The sequence below is a fragment of the Catharus ustulatus genome, chromosome 1 (assembly GCF_009819885.2).
Source record: "Catharus ustulatus isolate bCatUst1 chromosome 1, bCatUst1.pri.v2, whole genome shotgun sequence".
NCBI classification, from domain to species: Eukaryota; Metazoa; Chordata; class Aves; order Passeriformes; family Turdidae; genus Catharus; species Catharus ustulatus.
The window spans coordinates 154,116,871-154,144,611 of record NC_046221.1 but is presented as its reverse complement, the minus strand read 5'-3'; the positions used below and the strand labels follow the sequence as shown (position 1 = coordinate 154,144,611).

Sequence of the window (27,741 nt, the reverse complement as noted above, 5' to 3'; positions counted from 1 at the left end):
TGCTCCACCTCCTCTCCGGACCCGCGGCTCGGTTTCACCCCCGCGCACCGCCCCGAGGAGGGCGCGCACCGAGCCCGCTCCCGCTGCCGGCCGCGGCCGGGCTCCGCGGGATGCGGCTCCGCGGGGCTCCGCGGCAGCGGGCACGGGGCTCGGGCCGCCTGCGCTGAGCCGGCGCAGCCGCCCCCCGGACCCCGGCGGCCAACCAGCCCCGCCGCCAGCCGCACCGCCAGACCCAGGGACCTGCCTATAAATGTGATCCCCGCACCGCCGCCACCCGCCCTTCGACATCCCCTCCCTCCTCTCCCGGGGCTCCATCCCTCCTCCTGCTCCCCTCCCCAAAGACGGTGTGTGCCCCCCCCGCCCTTGTCCCCCCACCCCCCCGCCCGCCGGTGCTCTGCCCCCCGCCAGTCACCGCCATGGAGCTCTCGGAGGTGCGGTGCCTGAGCGACAGCGATGAACTTTACACCATCAACAGGACTCCCCCCGGCAGCGGCAGACCCCAGCGCCTGCTGTGGCAGACGGCCGTGCGCCACATCACCGAGCAGCGCTTCATCCAGGAGCACAGCAGCAGCAGCGGCGGCAGCAGCAGCGGCGGGGGCAAGGGCTTCAGCTCGGACGAGACCTGCTGCCCCAACCACCACCCGCACCCGCCGCACCACCACCACCTCCGGCGGCAGTCGGCCGGACGGAGTCTGGGCAGCGAGCGCCACAACAACGGAGGCACCAAAGTCTTCCCTGAGGGCACAAGCAGCAGCGGAGACTTGGGCTTTCTGCCCCTGGACTGTGCCCCCAGCAACTCCGACTTCTTCCTCAACTGGGGCTATACATATCGCGGGGTCATCTTCCCCACTCTCCGCAACTCCTTTAAGTCTCGGGACTTAGAGCGCCTTTACCAGCGCTACTTCCTGGGTCAACGGCGCAAGTCTGAGGTGGTCATGAACATCCTGGATGTGCTGACCAAGCTGACCCTACTGTTCCTCCACTTGACCCTGGCCTCTGCTCCCATGGACCCCATTAAGGGCATCCTCTTGGGCTTCTTCACTGGCATTGAGGTGGTGATCTGTGCCTTAGTGGTGGTCAGGAAGGACACGACCTCGTACACCTACCTGCAGTACAGCGGTGTTGTCACTTGGGTGGCCATGGCCACACAAATTCTGGCGGCAGGACTGGGCTGTGGCCTCCTTGGGGACGGCATTGGCTATGTGCTTTTCACGCTTTTTGCGACCTACAGCATGCTCCCGCTGCCACTCACCTGGGCCATCCTGGCTGGACTGGTCACCTCTGTCCTACAGCTCGTCATGCAGCTGGTTATCCCCAGGTTTGCCGTGACTTCCCTCAACCAGGTACTGTGGTGAGGGGAGGGTGGGAACAGTTCCTCTTGCTCCGTCATCCTGAGTGAGAGGAGGTGTGGGGGGATGTCCCAAAAGATCTCTTCCCTTTTAATCAGGTGCTCAGAAGTTCATTACTTGGAGGGGAGATCATAGGCAAAAATCAACCTTCCTGTCTCCTCTTCTTCAGTCTCCCATTGGCCATCCCAGTGTTTCACCTCAAGCTGGGAGTTGGGACACTTTCTAACCACCCTGTCCCCTCTGCTTGTATATTCACTACGTTGCTGTCCCTTGAAACAGCACTGGGGAGAGAAGCACCTGGGGCAAGTGGGGAGGATGGGTCATTTATTATTGCCCTTCCTGACTTCCAGCAGTGGTTTGTGGTTTGAGATTACTCTTTTTGGCCAAACTCTCCCAGTGCTCCCATTTTACTGCTCATGCGTTTTAACTCTGAGTCTGGTACTTTTATATGTGAAGGGCAGCTTGATCTGAGCTATGGGAAAACAGGAGCGAAGCATGCTTCTCTTTTGCAAGGAGAAACCAGTGAAATCTCAGTGAAGCCAGAGCAAAGCTCCCCCGGGAGATTCGGTGTGAGATCCTAGGCTGTCTTAAAGGACACTAGGAAGCTTTTTCTGGTGGTGGTCAAACACTTGTGCTGAATCCTTACAAGTGATGTCTAAGACAGAATGCTGGTTACATGGTGGAGTACAGTGTGGTGAAGACTGCTGAGAGACACTGGTCAGGAGGGGTCTGAGGGGCTGAAACCAGGTCTCACCTGACTTCACACTCAGATTACTTCTTCCACAGAAAAGTGAGAATGCACCAAACTCCCCACAGGAGAGAAAGGCAAGAAAACAGTGGGTACTGGGACAGCTTAATCTCGGAGATTCTTGCTGCTCCCTTTTCCCTCCCTTTCCAGACTGTCACAGTTCAGTGCTATTAATATTTCATAGCAGATTATTTGGCTTGCTCCACGGAATTGGGGAGAAAAGAGTGGAGATACTGTCAGATAATCGCAGCTGGCGGCATGTTATTTACAAGAGTGTTGGGATGTGCACCTGGGAGGTGACTGATCTTGCACCTGAAAGTTTGATGACCATGATTCCTGGGACACATCTGCCTTTCTTAGACCCCGGTCCTTCTGAAACCCCTGCCCACCCCTGTCCACCCCCTTACTACATGCACTTGTTAGCTGTGGGCTGCCTGACCTCACGTCCCAGTGATTTGGCTCACCCTGTTTTGGGAAAAGCTGCCACGGTGTGTTGTCCCTGGCTGAGCCGTGTGGATGTGATACGATCAGGCTGTGGCAGAGCTGTTGCCCAGCCCTGGTGATGTGCTGATGAATGAACTGCAGCCGCGCGCCATGTCCTACTCCCATGCACTGCTGGTACTGTTAGTGACGGGTCAAAAGCCGTGTGAGTTATGCTGATTTCTTAATTTACTTCCATGTCCTCTCCTGGAGCTATGAGTAATGTGCTGCTATCTCATTACGCACCAGCATCACAGCTGTTTAACTGCTACACACACACAACACACACATTTCCCACAGACATTTCCCAGGAGAGATATTAATATCTTCGTTTTGCAGCCAGTTGTGTGAAAGAACTGCCTTGGAGCGGTGCACAATGAGAGATTACCAGCCAGATGATTGCCTTCATGAACTACAAATATAAATCTCCTTAACAGGATCCGTGCAGCTTGTCACACGTCGGTGCTGATTTACACCGCCTCCCGCCTGCCCAGGGACCACTTAACATAGCTCGCAGGCTCAGCTCCTGCGGCAGAGGCCGGACCCTTCCCCTTCCCCTTCCCCTTCCCCTTCCCGGGCTGGCTCCCACTCTGCTGCCCGAGGAGCTCGGAGGGGTCGGAGCCGCTGCTTGCGGCGCGGGGTGCGCGGCTCGGGGCGCGGGGCGCTGTCCGCCCGCCGGTGCTGAACGCGGCGCGGCGCGGCCCGGGGGCTCCCTCCAGCGGCCCAACGGGACCGAGCCCGCAGAGACCCTGCAGGGACCGAGTCCGCGGGGACCCTGCACGGACCGAGTCCACTAGAGACCCTGCACGGACCGAGTCCACAGAGACCCTGCAGGGACTGACCCTGCACGGACCGAGCCCGCAGAGACCCTGCACAGACCGAGTCCGCAGGGACCCCGCAGGGACCGAGCCCGCAGAGATCCTACACGGACCGAGCCCACAGAAACCCTGCACGGACCGAACCCGCAGGGACCCCGCACGGACCGAGCTCCATCGCGACTCCGCAGGGACCGAGCCCGTCCGTGACCCCGCGGCCCTCGCCCTCCTGGGCCACCCCTCGCAGGGCGGGCCAGGGTGCTCGGGCGAGGCACAGTCCTACTTTGACACTTTCTAGTGTTGCACCATTTTCTTACCTTTGGGAGAGGATTGCTGAGCCCTCCCGACCGTCAGTGGACCGGGGCTTTTGCGGCTGATGAAGGATATAGGAATACTGTTTCACAGGTGAAGACAGAGAATTTAAATGACTGTGTCATCAAGGTTTTGTAGGAAATCTTTGGGCCAACAAATATTTCTTCCTCCTGCAGGCAAAACATTCTTTTTTATCACAAAGCTTATTTTCCAGGTAAAATACAGCATCTTCCTTTCAACGAAACTTTACTAGACTAAATGAACTATTTGATTATGTAGCAATATCTGTGAGCATCTTGCTCTGCTTCAGGATGCAGACAGAGGCTTGCACTGGACAAAATTCATGAATTAAAGTATGCAATGAAAGAAAAAACAGATGATAAAACTCTGATCGTGGTACAAATAATGGATTTTCTACCGATTTTTTAAAATCAGGATTTCATACAGGGAAAATACTGAATTCAGTTCTAAACAGAAAAAAAAATAATTCTGGAGTCAATTTAGGACTGTACCCAATTCCATGGGCAAAATGGTTTTGATCCTCCTCTCAGTCACACAGGCACAAGTCAGCTATACATCTATCTAAACTCATAAAGTTGCAACAGTTTACACAAAAGTAAAATCAAGTGCTTCTATGTGTTTTCCCCTAACGTCTTAATTAAGTTTAATTTTCACTGATAAGTTTGTTCACAAGCAGGTCAAACCTCAGTAATGCTGCATGCAGTACTGCTGCCTGGTTCACTATTTGTTGTAGTTTTCATGCATTACCATGAATACAAATAATTCTCTCTGTTTACCTCTTTCTCTTGCAGTAACACTTAAGATGTCACCTGATTTTTCTTCCCTAGCATCCTAGAAAAAGGTGAAGGAGAAAGGCTTGAAGCTAGATTTTCTATAGTCACAAGAACAAAACCCCAAAGATAGACTCACCAATTTAAATCCTGCTAAGCGCTGAGTGCTTCTGGGGGGATATGATCACTCTTAAACCCATCTGACTCCAGCTTGAAATGCTGAGGAATGTGCTGCTGCTCAGTTTGAGGGGAACCATGAAAAAGGGACTGATACCATGACTTAGGTAAAGGCTGCACTGATACTAATTAAAGATTGGGTCAGGAAGCAAATGAGAAATGAAAGATCTTCCTGGTAAACAAGTGTAGTGCATGGATTTTTGTGCCTGGCCAGATACCATGATGGGCGTAGTGTTTGTCTCTGACATTCCCCAAAATAAAAGTTTTATTTGTATTGCATTCATTTTTACTTTTTTACATAACAAAGTATGCAATCCAAAATTTTGAAGACCACATATGTATTTCAGGCATATGGGGAAGAACAAACAACTCAGAGCTCCTTTGTGTTATGTAACATAGGCAGATGATAATATAGACATGAATTTTGACAGACTCGAAATTATGTAAGCTAAACACATACTCTGGATTTTAATCCTCTGCCTTTGCACTCTTCATTCACATGAGCAAATTCCACCAGAGTCAGTAAGATTACTCTCATTACTAAATCACGTACGTAAGGGATACCTTAAAGAACTGAGTCCTACATTATGCATATTAAATAAAACTTTAAAAATACATTTAAAAATAACCTTGAAGTGGGTAATACCAGGACTGGGCAAGCTCATTCTTTTCCCTCTATCTTTCCAAGCCTGGGCAGTTCTCTCAATTTTTCCCCAGGTTACATTTTTTCCCAGATCCTCTCTCAGGATTATTAACAGAGGGAAAGACAGAGTTTATGAAGTCACAAGGAACCCTACAGAGATAAATCTGTGTAATTGTACAATGAAAACTGACAGCTTTTGCATGTGTATTTCAGCTACATGTTTTCTAGAATCTGATCTTAGATATCAGTATATGAGTATAAGCAAAACACACTAATTGCGTCAAAATTTCTCCTAAATGCTTGTGGAAAATCTATTCTACCTGTAAAATATAAGGACATTACAAAGTTATCTACCATGTGAGAAGGAGAATCAAACACTCAATCTTACTCCTCATGTTTGCTTTTGTAGCATTATTTGCTATGCATTTTTCTGCCGTAGTCTTTTGTGGGTGGCTTACAAAGTGAGTGTGTGATTTTAGACTGGATTACAAACTGCTTTCCTTTTATATCCTCCAATATCACCTGACCAGTATCAGTGGGTCACAGCTTAATTAGATTAACATTGGATACACTTTTCTCTGAAGCAGCTGCATCATTGTTGTGCTAAGTAGGGCAAATGCACTAAGTATATTTACAATTTGATGATTAATTGCCTCCAATATGAAGGAACTGAGGGAAAAACATGAATGAAACCTGCTCTCATCAGTGAATTTCAGCTTACAACAGTCAGTGTGCTTGTTCTCACTAAAACTCACCTCGCTAGATTTGATGCGACTTTTTTTTTTACTGCTGTCAGAACTTCTGGGTTGCTTTCAAGGGTTTGTTTATTGCTTGTTTATTGTTTTTCATGGCCTAGAAAGAGGCATGTGCTCCAAAACAGCAACATCTACTGCAAAATAATCACATACCAGAGCACTGCACTTACAGCTCACAGTTAACAGCAGATCATGTTTGAATGATCCTTATTAGCCTGTGCAGAAGTCTGAAGGGGATAAACATCTCCAGTTCAGCTTCTTACTGCACTCCTCAGCACTTCAATGAAGTCATGGGAACAGGAAAGAGAAGAAGGCAAAACCAGAACTGTTCAAGGGATTCATCATTTTCCAGAAGGCAGGGAATGTGGAGGGTAGAACAACTTCTCCTTACCTATTTCTTATTTCCAGAATATCTGGCTATGCATGAGATAATCTAGAGTGTTTCACATAAAAGGCAAAATCTAGTAAACATAAAATAAATTATGCTTTTTAAATAATGCTTGAGTTGATGGAAACTCCAAACCTGAAAGTCCTTACTCAGCTCCTGCCTGGCGCTCCATTCCTGTAGTCACTTTGTCAACATCACGTTGACACAACATATAAAGGTCTGGGCAAGTGGTCAGTGCCATGAGCGGGGATTGGGCTGGAAGGCAGCACCCACTGGGTGGTGGCAAATTGCTGCTTTTCAGAGTGATGACCTGCCACAAGTGTGGTCCCCAAGGGATCAATATTGGGCTCAATTCTGTTTACTATCTTTATAAGTGATCTGGAAGATGGGATCAAATGTACCCTCACAAAGTTTGTCCATGGTCCCAAACTGAGAAAAGAAAGGAGAAGCCACCCTGCAGGAAGATCTGGATTGTCTGGAAGAGTGGGCTAGAAAACCCTCCATAGAGGGAGGTCTATGAATTCCATAGAATCCTATGAAGTTCAACAAGAACAAGCGTAAGGTGTTGCGTCTGAAAAAATGTAATCCAGGATTGCAGCCTGGAATCTGCCTGGCTGGGAAGCAGCTTTATGGAAAGGGGTCTGGAGGTCTTGGTGGACAACAAATTCAGAATGAGTGACGAGTGTGCTGCTGGGGCAAAGAAAGCCAGCAAGAGGCTGGGCTGCATCGACTAGGACCCAGCAGAGATCAAGAAGTCATTATCTCACTTTGTTCAGCACTTGCCTGGCCTGGAATACTGTGTTCAGGTTTGGTCCCAGCTATACAGGAAAGATGTTGGTTGGCTTGACAGAGTCCAAAAAGAAACCACAAAGATGAGCAAAGAAGGGGGAAGACTGACATATGGAGAGAGAGAGAGAACTGGTCTTGTTCAGCCTTGAAAAAAGGAGGCTTAGGGGAGACATTTTTACCCTCTAATATTTAAAGAATGACAACAAAGATCAGACTCCTTTTTTACAAAAAGATTTAAGAAAAAGATGAGGGGTAGTCTGTAAAAGTAACTCTTGGGGAGATCATGATTGGATACAAGATGAAAAATATTTGCAGTGAGAATAATCTCTCCAAGGAAGTGGTGGATTAACTGATACTGGACAATTTTAGGATTCATCTGGACAGAGTGCTGGGCCATCTTGTTTAAACTGTGCTTTTGCCAAGAAAGGCTGGACCAGATGATCCTAGAGGTCCCTTCCAACCTGATATGCTATGAGTCTGTGATTATAAGATCACATTTCTCTAAGTGTAGCCTTCTTGCCCTTGACTGTGCTTCTGTTCCCATGCATCCCATCAAGCACCTCAATAATTCTATGTTTAAGTTACCAGGCAGCCTACCCTACCCAGCATCCAAACTCTGTTCTACTTGGAACACATTTTGCAGTTGTACTATGCACACAGCACCTGTCCAAACTCAGTAGAGAAGGTTATTGTGCTCTTCCTCTGTGTAACAAATGTGGTAATAAAAATATTCCTGGGACATGGTAGACCAAATCTTTTTCCCAAGACGGGATTGAGGTCTGTTTCTCTCACCTCACCAGACAGTTTCCAAAGCAAACCTTCCGTCATTCCTCACCTGTTCTTCTGTGAAGATTAAATTTTAAGATTCAAGAGGAAAAAAGAAAATTTTAAAAAATAATAATCCTGACTCTGTAACCAACTGCTTATGGAATTCATCACTGGAGGTGTCCTTGCTCAACATTTCAGTGTTTATATAATGTTGTTAAATCATTCCCTCAAGCACAGGTACCAATGAGGTAATTGTACAGTCTGATCTCCACTCTGACATAATGAATCTTGAACTTCTTTTTCAGAGTGCTGAAAAACCCAGGTATATAGGGGAAAACATCACAGTGATTCTCTAAATCCTAAGGGAAAATGAGGTTTTAGACATACTCCCTGCCCTCATAGTTCCAGTCTTTTGGCATACTGTGTGAGGATCTGTAAGGTTATGGTGGCATTCAACATAGGTTTCTGAATTAAACTGAAGTAGCTGTGTGTCTGCAAATGAGATGTTCGAGGACCCTGCTTTGTGGCTTATAAACCACTTTTTCTTCATCTTACCTTTCTTACAAAGACAAGTTCTGTCACTTGCTCTGTTCTTGGTGCAGTGCAGCTTGTACCTATCATGAGTGCAGAAAGAACTGTAGAGTTTCAGTCTGACCCAAGGAGGGAGATGAATGCAAATCACTGGGTTAGTGCTGCAGTGAATCTTGAACATTTTGCTAGCAGCCTCAGTCATTCAAACCAGGGATGGAAGAGAGCTGGCTCATCAAAAGTAATCACACACAAAAAATCCTGAGGATCTGGCATTTCTTAAAAAATTGTTAAGGGATATTATTAAGACCTGATTTACAAGCTTCCAACAATTTAATTTAGATCCTTGATTTAAAGCCCACAGAATGTAACATGAAGAATCCCATGGATATTAGGATTTTTAGGTGAAACATGAGGATGACTTCTCAGGATTCTCTTTAGGGAAAGTTTTGCTCTGAATCCACAGTTCTTCTGAAAGACAACACAAATGTGGACATCCAGCTCCTCCAGGAATCTCTCTGAATGAGCTCTGTCATGCTTATCTCTCCAAACAGCCAGGTCTGCTGACAGAGATACCAGTGTGGTGCTGCTTAATCTAGAACAAAAACATCAGGAACTGTACACAGGATGAAGTGCAAAGCCAGGAAGACATTGGCTGACAGAGAATGTCTCACCATACGAGTTGTATTTATTAGCAACTATTTTAAGAAGTGCTGCTATTTCATTTGCCAGCTTCTTCTGCTGCAGGGTTTCATGCAGTTAGCCCTAGAGGAGAGGGAAAGGCTGTGGGGTTAATTCATTAACCATTGCTGCAGTCTGAGAAGCAGCTGAAGTATATCAGTGTGGAAAAATCAAAACTAACACAAGCCAATTTCTTTCCACAATCACAACAAATAATTTTATTTCTTCCAAATAGTCTGATGTTGGTGTTGTAGTTTTATATGATGCATTAGTTTTAATCAAGATAACAGGAGCGTCCAGTATAAATGATGTCTGAGTTCAAAAAATAAAATTATTTACCTTAATTTTATTTTTCAATTTTGATTTAATCATCACTTTCCAGTTTCATATTTTCCTCTATCTTTACTTTCCTTCCCCTTAAAAATAAAATTCAGAAATCCTTCTTTAATGGAATTAATGAAAGCATTCAATAGTGTCAGAACCTTAATTTTGAAAATCAGTTTATGTCTTTGGATGGATCCAATCTTCAGGCACTTTACTACTTCTCCTCTGTTCAAACTCTCCTGCTTCATTTACCTTAGAACTACTAAGGGATGGACCTATCTGTTCTGCGTGCCTTGCACTAGGTCTACCTCAGTAGAAGGCTGGTTCATAAATCCATAACTATCCTCACAGTGCAAAGAAGAAATAATAAAAAACCAGGAAAATTAATCAGCACAGAAAAACTAAATGACATTATACAGTGTAACAGAGGTTATTTAATTCTGGAGATTGGATGATAGGTAAAGGAATTATTTAGACCTCAAGGAAGTTACTCAAATAATGGCATAAAATCTAGATATACACATTCTTTTATCCTATGATCCTCTCGTCATTTGGGAAAGTACCCCCAATGCTTATTAATAGTAATAACTTTCATAAGCATACTAGACAGGATTATAATTGGCATAGAAATCATCCCACATGCGCTCAGTATAATTTAATGTGCAGATATGCACGGTCTTTTAGAGGAAGGAGTAATATTCACCACAGATTTCAGCTAGGGATTGGGAATGAGGATTATACCCATTCCATCACTAAATTAATCATTGGTCTGTGGTGACCCACACATATCTTTATGCATTTCGGAGCTTCATTTGATTTGAAAATTTGCCTTCCTCAGCTGCAGTAATAAGTGACTAATATGTTCAATTGCTTTGAGATTTTTGTGTAAAAACGTTCCAACATCTTCTATGATGCATTAAAAGAAGAATACTCATTGGTTTCTTTCAGCCATGCACATTTTGGTTGAAATATGAATCCATTGAATATAGTGGGAATGCGTATTCTTTCTTTTAAAGACATAGTTCCACATCATTCTCTTCAGGGTTGGAAGGTACGTCTTATAAGGAGAAGTTAAGAACTCTGGTTTTGTCTAGTTTGGAGAAGAGGACACTAAGGTGTGACCTTGCTGCTCTCTAACAGCTTCCTGAGGAAGGGAAGCGGGGAGAGACATGCTGAACTCTTCTCCCTGGGATCCACTGACAGGACATGTGCATGGGAATGGTTCAAAGCTGGACCAGGGAAGTTAGAGAACAGACATTAGGATGCATTTCTCTACCCAGAGAGTGCTCAAACATAGGAATAGGCTCCCTAGAGAGGTGATCAATGCCCCAAGATTGTCAGTATATAAGAGGCATTTGGACTACCCTGAAATGGTCAGGCAGCTGGACTAGAAGGCTGCTGTAGGTCCCATGAAATGGAAATATTCTATTCTATTCTATTCTATTCTATTCTATTCTATTCTATTCTATTCTATTCTATTCTATTCTACCCCATTCCATTCCATTCTATTCTATTCCTGTAAATTGTGCTCTTGTATTTGTCTTTGTACTCCATTCCATTCCATTCCATTCCATTCCATTCCATTCCATTCTTCTACTTCAGCCTGATCATTGGTGACTCTAACATCCACTTATACTGAGAAGACGTGTTGTCGCAGTAGGTGTCTGGAGCACAAGTCTGATGAGGAGTAGCTGAGGGAGCTGGAGGTGTTCAGCCTGGAGCAGAACATCCAGGGGAACTTTATCACTCTCTACAACTGCCCAAAAAGAGGCTGTATCCAGGTGGCAGTAGGTCTCTTCTCCCAGGTAACAAGAGACAGGATGAGGGGGTGTGGCCTCAAATTTCCCCAGGAAAGGTTTAGCTTAGGTAATAGGAAAAATTTCTTCATCAAAAGGATTGTCAAGCACTGGAACAGGCTGTCCAGGGTGGTGGTGGTGTCACTGTCCCTGGAGGGATTTAAAAATCATGTAGATGAGACACTTAGGGAAATGGTTTAGTTGATTTACCAAAATATGAGTATTGGTCTAATACCCATACTCAACTGTGATGGACAAAGACTCTCTAACAATTTAAAGTTAGAAAGTGTATGTTTATTCAGCACGTGGGGTAGCCCCCTAATATGCACTGCAAAATTACAGGTGGTCACAAAGTCTATTTATTGACAAAAGGTTCAAACAAATACATATTCATAATAACAGCTCCTTCCATCCTCCACTTCCTATGGTAATTAGCTTGAATGGCTATTAAGCATGCGTGGTTGGCTTCTTGAATTAAGTCTAGGGTTGTTTTTGTGGGGAGGGATCTTAAAAGGAGGAAGTAAGGCGAGTCTTCCTCACCCTGAACTCTCTACATTTTCTATTAATGACAATACAAATGGCTTTTGGGGCAACTCCAGTTTTTCCAAGACTGAGTTTCTGGTTGCATTTGTTTGTGTTCTTTGGACCTACCTACTAGTCTCATCATTCTCCATTGCAAGCACAGCTAAGCAAACATAAAATGACAGGCTATCAATTATTTAAGTTTCAGGTAACTATCTCAAGCCCAGATTCTTCTAACTTTTAACTAAAATCCTAATTTCTCTAAGATTACTGTTTCATAGTGATGGGCTTAGCAGTGCTGGGTTAACATGTGGACTTGATGGTCTTAGAGGTCTTTCCCAACCTAACTGGTTCTATGATTCATTGCAGTAACTTATTATTGAAACATTAAGGGTGTAGTATATGTCAAAATGGTCTGAGAGATTTACAGTAGATTCTTCCAGGTCTGAAGGTCCTTGAGAGAAGCCAGTGAAAATTCTTTTTTGAGATTTAAGCAGAAGTTAAGTCTTATGAAACTTGCCTAAGGGCCGTACAAGTTATACAGGTTGCTGTAAAACTTTTTCAGCATTCCAAAATGTAGCCAAATGCCACTCTGAGTGATGCTATGACAATTTACATGTTCTCTGTAACCCTGAGAGTAATAGCAGTTTGCCGACAACAACAATAGGAAGATAAGAATTTATTACACATATTTAATTTGTGCTAATGGAATTGCTTTTGTCTGCTGGGTTCCATTAGTCACCTGAGAGGCTGTAAGAAATGCCAGAAGTACACATGAAGTGTTTCCATTTTCTATGTGATGGTACAGGATGGTAGGCCCCCAATAGTCTTCTTATAGTCTCAAGAGCTCTTCCTGCTTAGAAATTATTTTTCAGTGACTTATTACTTTCTTTCCTGTAAAAATGTACTTGTGTCTGGTTATCCATAAGGTGCATTTTCTGATGACAGCCACTCTACTTTGCTAACACTGCATGGTAGATTATCTAACACAAGCATTCAGTTACTTCAAATCTCATCAACAATCAAAACAATAAAATCTAAAAGGTTTAAGTACAGAACTCTCCAAGGCAATGTGACTTTGGAGAACAAGTGCAAAATAGTGCACCTTAACACGTCAATTATTTTAAAATCAAGAAAAGCTCTCATATACATAAAGATTGGTTTAAGTTTTTCAATGTCCCTTAGACTTTGTACAAAGATTGTTAAGGTAGTTCCTCCTTTCCTCTTCAAGCAGTTAACAAAACTTTGCTGGCCAGATTGCTTTCCATGATACCAGAACATGCTAACTTTCACACTGAGTTTACAAATGGTCTATCAAGTGAATTTATTAAAGAGCACTTCTGATGGCGTACAAGAAGGAGGAGGACTTAAGATCACTTCTGGTTTTCTTCTGCTATGCCAAGCTTCTGTAATTTGGCAGAGTAGGTATTTTTTTTTTTGCTTGACAGAGTAGTTTTGTTGTTTTTTTCTTTAATTAAAGGAAATGTATACATCTAGTAAGATTTCATATTTATATTTCTAAAGGTTCAGACCACTTCATGGATTTACATATATTTTTATTATATGATGCAAATACTCAGAAAAAGCAGTGCTGTGAAATCTGATGCTTTATTCCTTTTTTTTTTGTAACTTGCTTTCAGGCTCAGTAATTACATTTGCAAGTCAAAATAATATTTACTATGTCCCTAAAATTTGTGTATATCTGAAGATGTTTTATAGGTGCAATTTAAAAATGGGAAATATGCACACCATTAATTAAGAGATGTTTTTTCTAATTACTATCATTAAACTATAATCTGGAAATCAAACTGTCATATTCTGGCTAACAGCAACAGGGATTCAGCAGCTGCAGATTTTAAGAGAGCTTGAAAGATGTTTAGTCAAAGCTTAGTGGCCTTTACTACAGAATGACAATTCAAGGAATCTCAGACAATGAAGAAAGAAAATGCTAGAGCATCCTACAAATATGGAAATAATTTTAAAAATCCAAATCATAAACACATACATACACTAAAAACATAGATTTTCCTACAGACTTTATTTAAAAACTTGTGGTCTCCAAAGCATGGAAGGATAAGTGGTCACTGAAATTATTCCCAGGATAGCCATCTGGCCTAAATCCCATTTTTCAGAGTGATCTAGGCACTTAAAAATATAGCAAGGTAGTGAGGGAGAATTTCAACACTTCAGAAGCTCCTTAGATCACTTAAGTAGTTTTAAGAGAGTCTGGTGGGACTCGCTAACTCCCACCAAACTCAATAGAGTTATGTGCAGACAGCACAAAACTGGGAGGAGTGACTGATACACCAAATGACTGTGCTGCCCCTCAGAGGGACCTCAGTGGGGACAAATGGACTTCCAGGACCATCCTTAAGGCTGGAGAAGACCTCTAAGATCATCAAGTCCAGCTCTTAATCCAGCACCACTGTTCTCACCACTAAACCCTGACCCCAAGTGTCACTTGCTTTCTTAACAGTCCCAGTGATGGTGACTCCACCACTTCCCTGTGCAGCCTGTTCCAGTGCCTGGTCACCCTTTCAGTAATAAAGTTTTTAGTAATATCCAATCTAAAACTCTCTGGAAGAACTTGAGGCTATTTCCTGTTGTCCTGCCACCTACTTCCTAGAGAAGAGACTGACCCACATCTGTCTACACCCTCCTGTCAGGGAGCTGTAAAGAGAGATAAGGTCAACTTGCAGAGGATCCTGCTTGGAGGAAGATCTGACAATATGATCTCCAGAAGTCCTCTCCAAACTCATTGATTCTGTGATAGCAGGACTGGTATTGTTTCAAGAACAGAGATACAATGGTCTACTGAGGATCTAGAGGGCAGAACTAACATGGGAATCCAGACTGTTACATGGCCATGTGCAGGGCACATCTCCTGTGATCACATTTCTTCATGAGAGTCGTTCTATGGGTTTATCACCATCGTATGGTTCAAAGCTCAAAGCAGCAATGTTGCCTTTTCCATCTAGACACATCAAGAACTGCCACAGCTCAAGGTTACAGCAAACATCAGGCACATGCTCACTCCATGCTTCTTTTGGGGAACAATTCTGTCTCCACATCCTAGATCTCTGTGATCTGCACAATATTACAGGTGGAAGAGTTTGAACAGTGTTAGTAATCTTTCTACTAGCCTACATGTCTTCTATCAGCAAAAAAAATTCTTCCCAGAGCTTTCTCAGCAGTGTTAAATGCCAGAGAAAGCTGGAGGCAGGTTTAGCCTCGGGCAATCAGTCTATCAAAGTTAGAGCAATGTTTTGAGCAACAGATACTATCCTTTAAAAATAATAAAAGCAGAAACCAACCTTCACCCAAGAAAGTGCTGATGATCTTTAAACATACTGTTTCCAGTCGCAGTGGATCCTGCTTATTTTCACTGCTTCTGCAGGATAGATTACTCTAGAGTAAAGGAGAATGAAGAGACAGCTGTGACAACCTTCAAATATGGAAGGGGTTGCTACAGAGAGGAAGAAATCAATTGTTCTTTGTTTCATCTATGAGCCATCATGAGATGATGGGTTAAGTTACTCTAAGGAATAGTTACATTAGATTGCAGGAGAAACCTTGAAAAAACAACCTAATAACAATATCTTAAATAACCTCATTTTGCTTGGAAGGTTTCACCCTGAGGTATAATTAAACAGTTTAGAGAGACAATTTTTAGGAGTGATTTAGGTAATATCCATTACCCCAGAGCATGGGTTAAGTGACTTATCAAGGTCTCCTCATGCCCTACTTTCTATAATTAAATGATACTTGCTCTTAATTTTGACTATGATGCAAAGTGTTCTCATCCCCAGTTTCAAAAGAAATAAACCATTTCATATATGTAATGATTGCTGCCCTGAGGCTGATGGATTATTCTGAATTATTTTCATTTATGTAGCCTGAAATGTCACAGCTTCAGGTATTTATATTTGTGGTTTGCTACAGACGTGTTGGATCAAATATTAGCCATTAATATTGTTGATGGTCCAAGAAAATGACAGAATCTGATTGTCTCTTCCAAGACAATAACAACTGGTGGAGAGACTGTGCTGCCAATAAAACCATGTTGAAGACAAAAAACCAGAGAAGAGTGAATCTATTGATTGAATAAGGGCTATTTTTGCCCACTGAAAAGTATTTTTTAGGTCATCATCAGCTCATTTTAGTTCACCTTTAATCTTTCTCATCTTATGTCATTAATCTGCTCTGATTTATTTATTTTCATGTATATTAATGCATATATATATTCAGAGGAGAAGTGTTATTTTAGATTGTCTATTGTATAAATGTGCATATACCACTTATTATAGATAATAAGAATTTTCCTGGTTGTTCCTGTTCTAAGCAAATATTTCAGTAATTGTGTGCATTAAAGATATGTCTCAGAAACCTTTGGGACTATTTAGGACTATTCCTAGATATGTGGTGCACTTGAAAATAATGGCAACAATATAGGAATACATAAGCAAATATAGAGATTAATTAATGCTTACTGAATAGCTGGTGCATCATTAAGAGATGGAAGAGTCCTGTCTCCAACTTTGCATTTAAACCCATCTTAAATTCTGGGCATGCTCATGGAACATTTTGTCTCTTTCAAGTTTCTCCATGTGTGACACCCACAACTGGATCATTGGACTTGAGGATGCTTTCTGTCACTGCAGGAACAGAGCTCCTTCCCGAGGGCTGAGCATCCCACTCTGACACAGGGAACCGGGCTTTTACTTTGGAACAGACACAAAATATTCCCTTCCTTCTCCAATAACCAGAAAGGCCTTAGCAGCAGACAATTTTAACTCAGGGAACCTGAGTGAACCAGGTGGCTAATGTTCTCTTCAAGGACAATAAACTCTGACCTTGGCAGGGTATTTTAATCAAGTTTTTCATGTTGTGAAGGGCAATTCAGTCTTTCAGCAAAATGCTTTCATTTACAAACTACAAAATCAGTACCAGCCGTTCAGGGTAATTATACAGACAACTTTAATGAAATATTTTCAGACAACCATTTCTTCTCCTGCCAGACACAGGAATCTCTTTGAAAAATGAATACTTTGCAAATTTTGCTGGATTTTTTTTTGTTCAAGGGAGAGGATGGTGTTAAACACACAGGCAAAATACAGTTACTCTTGTTCTTTTTAGTGGAAGTCCAGCGGTAGGAAAGGGTAGGATATCCTGGGTTTTTATCATGATAATATTTTTGAAGATGTGCGCATTGACAGTGCATGGATTAGGATACATTTTCCCAGAAATGTCTGGATCGTTCCATCCAAATGCAGTTGTATTGCTGTGCTCCTGACTGGACTGGCTCCTGGGCTACCACCTCACAATTGCAAGTCCTCAGATCAGTGATGCCTTGTCATCCAGCAAAGAGTTTTTATTGAATACTGAGGTGAGGAGGAGCTGACACCTCCCAGAAAAGGGATTTTGAATCTCTGAGTGGCAATGACTCTTCCATTTCAGTTTTCCAGTTGAACTTGAAGCTGAGGACTGACACATGCTTCCCATATGCTGAAGGTGTGTTCTAAATCTTAAATGTCTCAGCATAGCCACATTTTCCCTTCTGGGGGCCACCAGAGATGTATCAGCCTAAGAAAGGCATTTCCACACCTAAAAATCTGAGTTTTTCAGAAATGCAGCAGTTGCACTGCTCTGCTACTAACTAGGGAAATACAAAAGATAAGAGGGTGGAGTTTGGGTTTTCTTTCAAATTCTGCCAAGGACTCAAAATTTTAACATAGAAACACACACATTTTTTAAAAAACATTAGCACATCATAAAACTGTTCTGGTTCTCCATATTTGTGTTGCTTTTCTCCAGGCATTGTTCCCCAATAGTTGTATTTTTAATATTGTCCAGTGAGGTATTTAGTCACAGTGTTCTACTTTTATGATTAATATTTTTCTTTTTAAAAGTAATAACTGGTATGATTTAGAGTCTTTTTCTTTTTTTATTAACTCTTTGTGTAAAATGCACAGTATACATGTTCTTATATAAGAACATGTCAGAAGGTAAGAAAGAAGACAAAAATACCTGGAAAATGTAAATTGTGATCCTACTACACAGTGGTAAAAATGTGGTTCACACATTGGAAAAATATGTTAGGCTTGTATTCATATAATAATTAATCATGCTGATTTTAACAAATGGATGTGAATATTCATGAGGATGACAACACAGAGAAATCGTTTGAACTTGTTCTTTTTCTTACCTAGAATTTAATAGAGGTTGCACACTCAGTTTCTGTACAGTGTCAGCTGTGAGATATCAGCTTTATATCAAGAGCTAGTCAGTTCATAATGCTGTCTACAGACATTATTTTAATTGCTTTCAGCACCACACTATCCGAACTAGAAGAGAATAACTTGAACAATGGAGCTTGGCTGGGGCCTTGCTTTACTTTAAGAACAGAAAATGTCTTTTTTGTTTGTTTGTTTTTTGGTTTTGTTTTGTTTTGTTTTTTTCAGTTTGAAACAGTCTGATCAATGCTTACTGGCTGAATGGCAGAACTTGCGCAGTAAGAGCTGATTCCATCCTTGTAGGGAAACCAAAATATTCAAATTGTAATCAAGAAGTAATATAAGCAATTCCTTAGGATATCTGAAATGCTTTGTTCCATGCGTATTCTGATATCTAAGAGGTCACGATTGTTGGAAGAGACTGCTTAAAAGCCATCAGGGCTAGGATGAGTATCTCCACCAAACAGATGGAGATCTGGATCAAGTGCTAAACTCAATGAACTACCTCACCCTGTCATTACCTGTGACCTTTCTCCTTCAAACCTTTCATAATTTAACTACTAGAACTGTCTGCCTTTCAAAAAATATTAACAAGTAGGAAGATCAGTTTATAAAAATGATTGTCTTTGGTTTTCTTTTTCAAAACTCAGTAGTAATGTTGTCTCCCCTGCCTCAAATTCCAGTTGGAAATCAACTATATCAGCTAATTCTTGGCTGAAATTATAGGATGGTTTTTGTGCCAGAAAACACAGAACCATCAGCCTTGATATTCACACACCAGCATGTCCAAAACCACACCCAATTTCTTCTCAAGCACCGGTCTGCTGAATGCTTCTAAGAGCACAATATTTATGTATCCTGATTGCAGTGATATTGACTTAAATCTGTGAGCTAAATACTCACTAAGACCAAACACTGCTTTGCCTAAGAAAATTTCCTTTTGAAGACAATCAGCTTCTGTGTGTGCAGGTAGAGACTGACCTTGCTCCTGAGTGGTGCCTTTACACAACCCAAACTGCAGAAATGTCCACGTCATTTGTGGTTGTGCATTGTATCAAACCCTGCACACAGCTGACCTGATGTAAATCTTCTGAGGGGCTTCTCTTGTTAGTTTATGTCCATCAAGTTTTAACAGTCTCCAGCAGCATTCCTTGTATCAGCAGGATTCATTATTCAACATCAGAGACAGAGATTGTTTTGCTTTGCGTCATTTATTTAATATTCCATGAACAGCCTGGTTTCTGTTTCTCCTGCTTATACAAGCAGGGAAAACAAAGGCATGGCTTGTATTGTCAGGCAAGGAGAACTTGGCTCACGGTAAATATCAGGGTTTGATGTTAATCCCATCCTTGTTTTAAACCAGAATAAGCCACTGCCTTCAAAGGAATTAGCCCTAAATCACACACTGCCAGTGCAAAATGAATCCTGCACTATATGTCTCCTCTGCTAGCAAAGTGTCAGGAGAAGCCTAATCCTTCATTATTTGTCTCTGGTATATTCTGGCAGCCAAGGACTGAATCAACTCTTTCCCACAGCACTCTCTGTACTTTTGATGTCAGTTTGACTTCTTCTAGCTCACCACACTGAAGCATTCACCATGACTAATAGCAGAACAACACCCACAGGTTTCACAAAGCAAAATGTTTGTCCTCGCCTAACTCTCTGAGATAAAGTTTTAATCCAGCTGGTCTGGAATGTTGCAACCTCCCATGGCTTTTGTCTGGTACATTTCCATTTGCTCCCATGTCCTTTCCCTATTTTCTGTCCAGAATATCCCCTGAACAATAGTTGAAAAAACTTTAAAGCAGACTTTAAAGGAAATATTAAATAACATCAGATATCAATAAAATTCCTGTTTAACCTTGAGTGACTCTACTCAAGGATGTCTTCTACTGTGCCTAAAATGTGTCCCACTCAGCCCTGGAGGACAAAGTCTCCTGGGCCCTATTACAACTCCCCAGCCATTCTAAAGTTTTCTAAAGTTTTCCTTGCAAGTTCATCCATATCTTCACAGGGTCTACATTTCTTGAAGTCTCCCAAGGTCTTAGCACTGGTTCTCAGTGTGGTTAAGGATGCCTGAAATTCTACCTACACTGAAGTCAGACTACAACTACTTCTGTTATCCCCAAGATTTCTCTGAAGTACAGGTGTCATATTTACAGCTCAACAAGGAGAGTTAAGAAAATAGGTGTTAGGGTTTTTTTATTTTTTGGGGGTTTTCAAGGTTTTGCTAGGAAAGGACTCTAAAAATTGAATTCTTGAGTTCTGTCTTTTCCTGGTTTTCAGATCATCACAGTTGGCAACAAAAGGAGATATTGAGAGAAAAAATAAAGACAGGAATATAAATTGTTTTTATTGGAGCTTTCTGGTCACTTTTCAAAAAATGATTTTAAATGGAAGCAGAGCAGCCATGATTTGGAAATTTGGAGCAGGAAAATTTGGAGAGAGAATATATTTTCCATATTATTTCTGGTCTAGAAAAGCTGAAACCTGATCTGGGGTCTCTAAGTTTATTCTTGTTGTCTCACACATCAATCAGCTGTAAATTCAAGGGGCAAACTCCATCACCAGTGACACCCATGCAAAATAGCAGCCACTTACAGGTGAAACTGTGGGGGAAATGGTAGTCTTGAGACTGGCCTTCTGTAAAAAATGTTAATAATCAAGTAATAAAGTGTAAAGAACATTTGTTTTGTTGTTTTGTTTCCATCACAGTTTTGGCTTGCTTTTTTCTTTTTTTTTCTTTTTTTTCTCTTTATTATTTTTTTTTTTTTTTTTTGGTGACTAGTCTTAAAGAAGAACAGCTGTAAGGGATGGTCTGTTTAGCAGCAGGTATCACTGATTATTAACACACATAGGTAATTAGTAGAGCTTCCCATCAGAATACAAGCACATTTTGAAGGGCAAGGCTTGTTTGGAAAAGGACACTCAATATTGTGATATCCCTCATGTATTTTTCATTACCAGTATTCTCAGCACTATTTCAGTTGAACCAATTCGCTTTTTAATAGGTATTAGTCTCACTCTAGATACAAACTAGAGTGGATTTCATAAGGTTGTCTATTTCTTGATAAAGAGTTCAAGGGTAATTTAAGATCATTACATTTTGCTATTACTTTATTTTTTTTTTCCATTGTAATACTGAAAGAGAAAAATTATTTGCAGAATCTTGCTTCTTTTTTTGTCCTATGGCCATAGCTTGGTAATTCAGAGGAAAATATGTGCAACCTGGCCTAACATAACTAGGAAAAATAATGAAAATCTTTTCTTATGCAGTCTGTTGTTAGAGCTGCACCAAGGCAGGGTCACCTGCACACAAATTATGACAATTGCCAGTTCCAGTGGGAAGAGACATGGAGTACGTCCTGCAGGTAATTTCTGAGACATGAATACAATTCATCAGATGAAAAGAGTAATGAGGTATGCCAGAAAAGATGAAAAACTGTCAGCCCTACAAACATAATTATTGGTCACCATGTTTTGACATCTTTAGATAAGAGCTGTTATCCAGAGCAATAAAAACAGCTGTGCAAAGCAACACCCCAAGAACACTTAGCAGAAATGCACAATACATAATTTGCTTCTCCTTAAAAATGTAGTGAAACTTTTTCCAATGCTGTAAAACCTCTATGATGTGGGATTTTTAAAATTTTACTTCCATTACTCCTGATTGGTTCATAATTGAATAAGGACTCCACTAGGATTTCTTCTGCTTTGGCTATCTGGCATTGACTTAGATAAAACTATTGTAATAACTTGAAGAAAATTTCCAGAAGTGACTTTCACTTTAGACATCCTAGTTTTAGGTTGTCCAGGCTCATCCTAAACTCAGTGATGCTCTCAGACTTTTCCAGACGAGGTAACAACTGCAAATTTTTTGTCAGTGAGATGATGTTTAATGCTTGGTCCTCAAATACTGGCACATTTCTGCTGGGAGACACTTCTTTACTACTCAGATATCCATGTATATAATGCAAGGGGAAAATTTAATATTTTGCAAGGGTTACTTTTTAAAAAAACCCCATAGGCATTATTTTTAATTCTCAATATCCAGGAAGCCAGGGGTGTACTTCCTCATTTCAGATTAATTTCTTGTAAATCTTTGTTTAGATGTTATAACTTTCAGTTAGAGCAATTTATTTCTCAAGCAGCTTTAAATGGAATGTGGCTCCTTTTGAACACAATTACTTTGATATTTGTTTTGAACAGTAAATATGCAGTTTGTAAGGGAGGAACAGGTTCTGAATAAAATCATAGAATATCTTGAGTTGGAAGGGACCCTCAAGCACCATTGAAGTGTGGCTCGTTGCCCTGCACAGGACAACTCCAGCAATCACAGCATGTGCCTGAGAGCATTGTCCAAATGTTCATTGAGCTCTGTCAGGCTGGTGCTGTGACCACTTCACTGGAGAACCTGTTCCAGGAAGCAAACACCCTCTGGGTAAAGAACCTTTTCCTAATATCCGACCTGAACCTCCCCTGACACAGCTTGAGGCCATTCCCTCATGTGTTCCTCTCTAGGTCCTTCACCATCTTCACAGCCTCCCTTTGAACATTTTCTAATAGCTTTATATCTTTTTAATATCTCTGGTGCCCAAAACAGCACACAGGGCTTGAGGTGGGGCAGCCCCAGTGCAGAGCAGAGCAGGACAATCCCTCCCTTGCCCAGCTGGCCATGCTGTGCCTGATGTCCCCAGGACACTCTTGGCCCTCCTGGCTGCCAGGGCACCTCTGACTCACGTTCAGCTTGCCATCAACCAGGACCTCCAGGTCCCTTTCCTCAGCCCTGTCCCAGTGCAGAATCCAGCACTTATTGTGTTTAACTTCATACAGCTGATGATTTCCCATCTCTTTAATGTGTCCAGGTCGATCTGCAGGGTCTCTCTGCCTTTGAGGGATCAACAACTCCTCCCAATTTATTGACACTGGCAACAGAAAAGTATAGGGAAAATTCCAGAGTCAGACAGAGCTTCATGAGGCTGAAATATGGAAAAGAAACAGCTGCTTTGCCCTCCCTTCTGAGCAATGAATTGGGAAATACTATCTCTTTGTTTCCTAATTTCCCCTGACTGCCACAGGCTGCTTCCAGTGTTCTCTATTGCACAGGACGTTGGGCTGTGCCTCGTTTTTTGCTGGGATTTTTTTGTGTTATTGCAGAATCTACTCCTGGTTAGACAGCACAGGTAATTTAAAGGATTTCTGTAGTACACGTGCTGTGGTTTCAAGGTCACATATATTTGGAGAAGAGATTCCTGTCTGAGTCCTTGATGTTGGCTTATAAACACAGCAAACGAGGTGATGATTTTGGCAATGAAATAATTATGTCTGGAAGATTTAGCTTTAGATTTCTCCTTGTTATTGCCCTGCAATACAGCTGTCTCAAAGTAGAGGGAAAAGGTACCTAACTAACACAGAGAAAATACAATGGAGGAAGTTATTCAGATCAAAAAGATAAGATTTGTTTTTTCTAAATGGGAACATTTCAGATATCTGGAGGTGACAACATCCTGTATACAAAATGATGACAAAAGGGCACTGTGCTGCTCAGTGAACTGGAGATGTGATCACCAGAATTCATTTCATAGTTTAGGATCAGTTCCTAGGTAAGGATCAGAGAGTTCAGTCAAATACCTTATAGCCATGGAAAACAGTGAAAGCCATTTTCCCATCCCTGTTCATTCCCCTGTATGCATGGGCTACGACCCTGCCACTGACATTGTCCCAGTCACATCTAGTCCCTTTAACATCTATAAAAAGAAAAGCACCAAAAACAGGTCATCCAAAGTACCAGAATAGATTTTTTTTGATTATTATTAATATTATTCCTGAACTCTAAATTTCAGACAAACTCAAGGGGAGTCAGAGAAGATGTATTGAAGCTTTGGGGCTGTTCAATGGCACAAGCAGGGTTATGTATCTGCTTGACTGCCTTTGTGCATCCCTCAGTTACGTCAGTATTTATGCATCTGACATGATATATGGTGTGATTATGATATTTTATGATACTATTTGGTTTTCTTGGAAGATCTCTTGTACCACTCCATGTTGCAAAAGTTTTGCCATAGTTGGTAGTTGACTTAAATTTGTGTGGCTTCAGCTATTTATAAGCAACTTAATCAGACAATCAATTTTCTACATTTCTAGTGGATTCAGTGGAAGGAAGAACAAAAAATGATGCAGCTATTTTTTTAACAGCAAATTGCAGTCCTGTTCTGAATATTAAAGATACATATTTTCAAATACCATTTTGAATTGGAACAATTGATTTTATGCAAACTTGTCATTGTTCAGAGGGAAAACAGGTTTTGTTTTCTAAATCACTAACAGGACAAAAATTCATGTTAGGATATTCTGCAGCAGGATGGAGAAAACTCTCTCTGAAACCAGTTGTTTTCATTGAAGGCAATCTAATAATTTCTTGTGGTACACCCTATGTTTTGATAGGGCCAACCTGCTTGCAGGCTGCACATTTCATACATCTTAAAGGCCAGACTGTTCCTAATTACACAGTGAGGTCCTCTGATGATGGCTCTGGAAGTAGCAAGATCAGGATTCTGAAGAGGTCTCAGCTCTCCTAGAGGCATAAATAAGATCAGAGTTTTTTGAAGACTCAGGCAGTGTTCCCATAGGAGCTGTGCACAGCTGAACCACAAAATTCAGCTCTAAACATGAAATCAGACAATGACACTGCTACAAATGGCTTCTTTCTCATGTAGAAAATCAAGGGTGGGTGGGGTAAAGCTCTTAGCCATCATAGTCTGTGCTTGTCTACCATAAATAAACATTATGTGATTCTCCATCCCCATGTTCCCAGGGGTATGGCATATTTCTGTCTTTCAGTGAAGTGTGGGTATGTAGATGAGATAAAAGAGTAGCACTCGCTCCAGCTGTGAGTAGAGTTAAACATCTGTTGCACTTTTGCATTGGAAAATAGAAAGGATCAGGGATAGGTGAGTTTTCTGGAAAGTCACGGCAGCAGTTTGGGCACCTTTGTGGACCAGATTGGCTTCCAGTAAAAGTTAGTGAAGAACTAAAACAAACAAAACCCCCTCTTATCACAGCCAGGGGAATTTAGCAGTTAGACCCAGGAGAAGTCAGAATGAGTGAACCTTGGGAATAAGAACACTCTTTGCAAGGTGATTTAACAGTAAGGCTGCAATGATTTCCATTTAATGAGTTGGCAGCAGTGCCAGCTATGAATGTTCACATGTTTCCTCTTCCTGTGGAGGCTGTGCTGTGAACTTAATCAGACAATTGCTCTAGATATGAAAATCACTGCCAACACCAAATGTTTGTTTTTTAAGTTGGCTAAGTTCCCTGATATAGTTCACAGTATGGGCCCACAAATAATTGATCTGGCACGACAAAGGGGAAGCTGTACTGAGGGATCAAGGTGGGCATGAGGCAGTACAGAGAAACAGGTACTTACTAGCTTTGATTCATAAAATCATACTCTCAGTGGGAGATAGAGGCTTGCTGCAGCCCAGCAGCGAGACAGCACTAGAGTCTGGGCTGCCAGATGTTCCTATTTTAGAGAAAGTAGAGCATTTTGGTCTTCTTGTGCAACTCTCAGTCCATTCCTGGTGATAAGTTCTTATACAAGCATCTTATTTTCCCTCAAATTACCCAAGCAAGACGGTGATTGAGAAGGGAGAGAGCGTTTTCTGAGACATTTTAATTACAAAAAACAACCTTGCGGTGAACTTCTATTTTTAGTTAAACAACTAATGAAGAATCAAAATGCTTCTCCAAACTTAATTATCCAATAATAATTACCATAGCAACCAGTTCTTTATGTGGCACATGCTGAAAACACTCTTTCAGAAGCACAAGTTTACTTTCCCAGTCTTTCCAAAACAGACGAGAAATACTCTAATGTAAAACCCTGAGCATGTCTAGCTGGAGATTACATTGAAAATAATTTCTTTACTTCTCACATGTGTTTGGGTGGCATCAGCCCCAACACTACTCTGTTTCTATGTGGCAGAAAAGAAGTGCCTGCTGAAGAGGATTATTTCTGCTAAACATTCTAGAGTGTATTTCTGCACTTGAGGTAGTAACACACAAGTTCACTGTCCTGGATTTCAGAATAATTTCTAAATTTAGTCAGCTTTCTCTCCTCTGCCTCCACTGTGCTTTCCATGTGGATATAGGCTGTTGTTTTTTCAACTTCATGATGAAGATTGCCTGCAACAATTGCAATCTTTTAGGGCCATCTGTTAATCAACATATTTCCAATCCATTTGGTTTGTTGAATGTACATAAGTATTCACTTTTCCTCTGGTTATCTGCTCTTTGGAAGTGCTGAGCTCAGTCAATCTCTACACACCCCATAAATGTCTGTTAATGGCTGGCCTTATGGCCTTAAATTCCCTGATGGAGAGCTGTGTATTTCAGAAAGGGAAATCATGGTAAAACTAAAGCACAGTTCAGTTATGATTTTTGAAGTCCTGAAACTTCTGACATTTGCTAAACCTTCTTTAACTTACTTCCAGTCATTCAAGCTCACAGGATTCTGTGTAAACTCCTAAGGAAGGCCAAGTCAATTAGGTGCTCTTAATAGCAGAAATGCCCAAAAACTGTTGCTATGCTTAGCCCAGTATCTCAGCTGTACCCTTCTGAACTTCCTGCTTCCAGAACTAGATTCAACTCTGCCTTGAAAACTGTCTGTAGCTGATTACCTACCACTTCACAACAGACTTGGGAGTTTCTTTGCCATCTTTTCAATGAATTTTCCTTTTCCTGTTCTCTTGCATTACTATACTGTACTTGTTTTGATTATGACTTCTTTCTGATGAGCCATTTCTGGTGCCTTTCCATTGTTTGTTTGAAACCTGGTGGCTCCCAAATCAACTCAAAATGTTTTCTTGGTTTCAGCTGTCTTGGCAAAGCCTTTTTATAGGAGTGGGAGATAAAAATGATGATATTTCAATCAATGTGTTCTGTCAAATTTAAACTAAGGTCACTTGTCTGACTTGCATCCTCTCCTTTCATAACCCTTAGTATTTGCTAGTTTTTATAATGGTTTTGCAGAGGGTTCTGAAGTGCCTGTATGGAGGACACTTTATAAAGGAAAATTTATTTGTAAAGTGATTTCTATGTGAACTGAGTTCTTAATTACCTCCTATGAGAAATGAAGAGCAGAGTTTTGGAGAAAGAATTTTAATGGCTGCTGCTTCTTGGGCCCCTCACTTCCAAAAGGACATTGAGGTGCTGGAACATGTCCAAAGGAGGGCAGTGAAACTGGTGAAGGGTCTGGAAAACATGCCCTGTGAGGAGTGGCTGAGAGAACAGGGGTTGTTTCATCTGGAGGACATTCAGGCACCTCAGTGATTTCTGCAACTACATGAGAGGAGGTTTCAGTGAGGTGGGTGTCAGTGACAGGTCTCAAATGAGAGGAAAAAAGGAAATGGTCTTAAATTGTGCCAGGATTAGATATTAGAAACAAAATTGTCTCTGAAAGAGTAGTCAGGCTTTGGAATAAGTTTACCAGGGAGGTGGTGAAGTCTGGAATTGCTCAAGAAGCATCTAGATGTGGAATCCTAGGATGTCATTTAAGGGTGATTATGGTGCTGCTGGGTTGATGCTTGGAATGGATTTCCTTGAACATCCCCTCCAACCTTGATGACTCTGTGATTTTGT

General features: G+C 41.7%; 1 protein-coding gene across 2 annotated transcripts in view; it reads left to right on the top strand.

Moving 5' to 3' along the window:
- Positions 1-370: 370 nt before the first annotated feature.
- The window catches only part of LOC116997784 (adenylate cyclase type 8), a 120,293-nt gene continuing 92,922 nt past the window's right edge, over positions 371-27,741 (top strand). For both annotated transcript variants that reach the window (XM_033062894.1, XM_033062885.1), the window contains exon 1: positions 371-1,343. In XM_033062894.1, the coding sequence (XP_032918785.1) occupies positions 417-1,343 (927 nt within the window). In that variant the 5' untranslated portion in view covers positions 371-416. The remainder of the gene's footprint in view (positions 1,344-27,741) is intronic.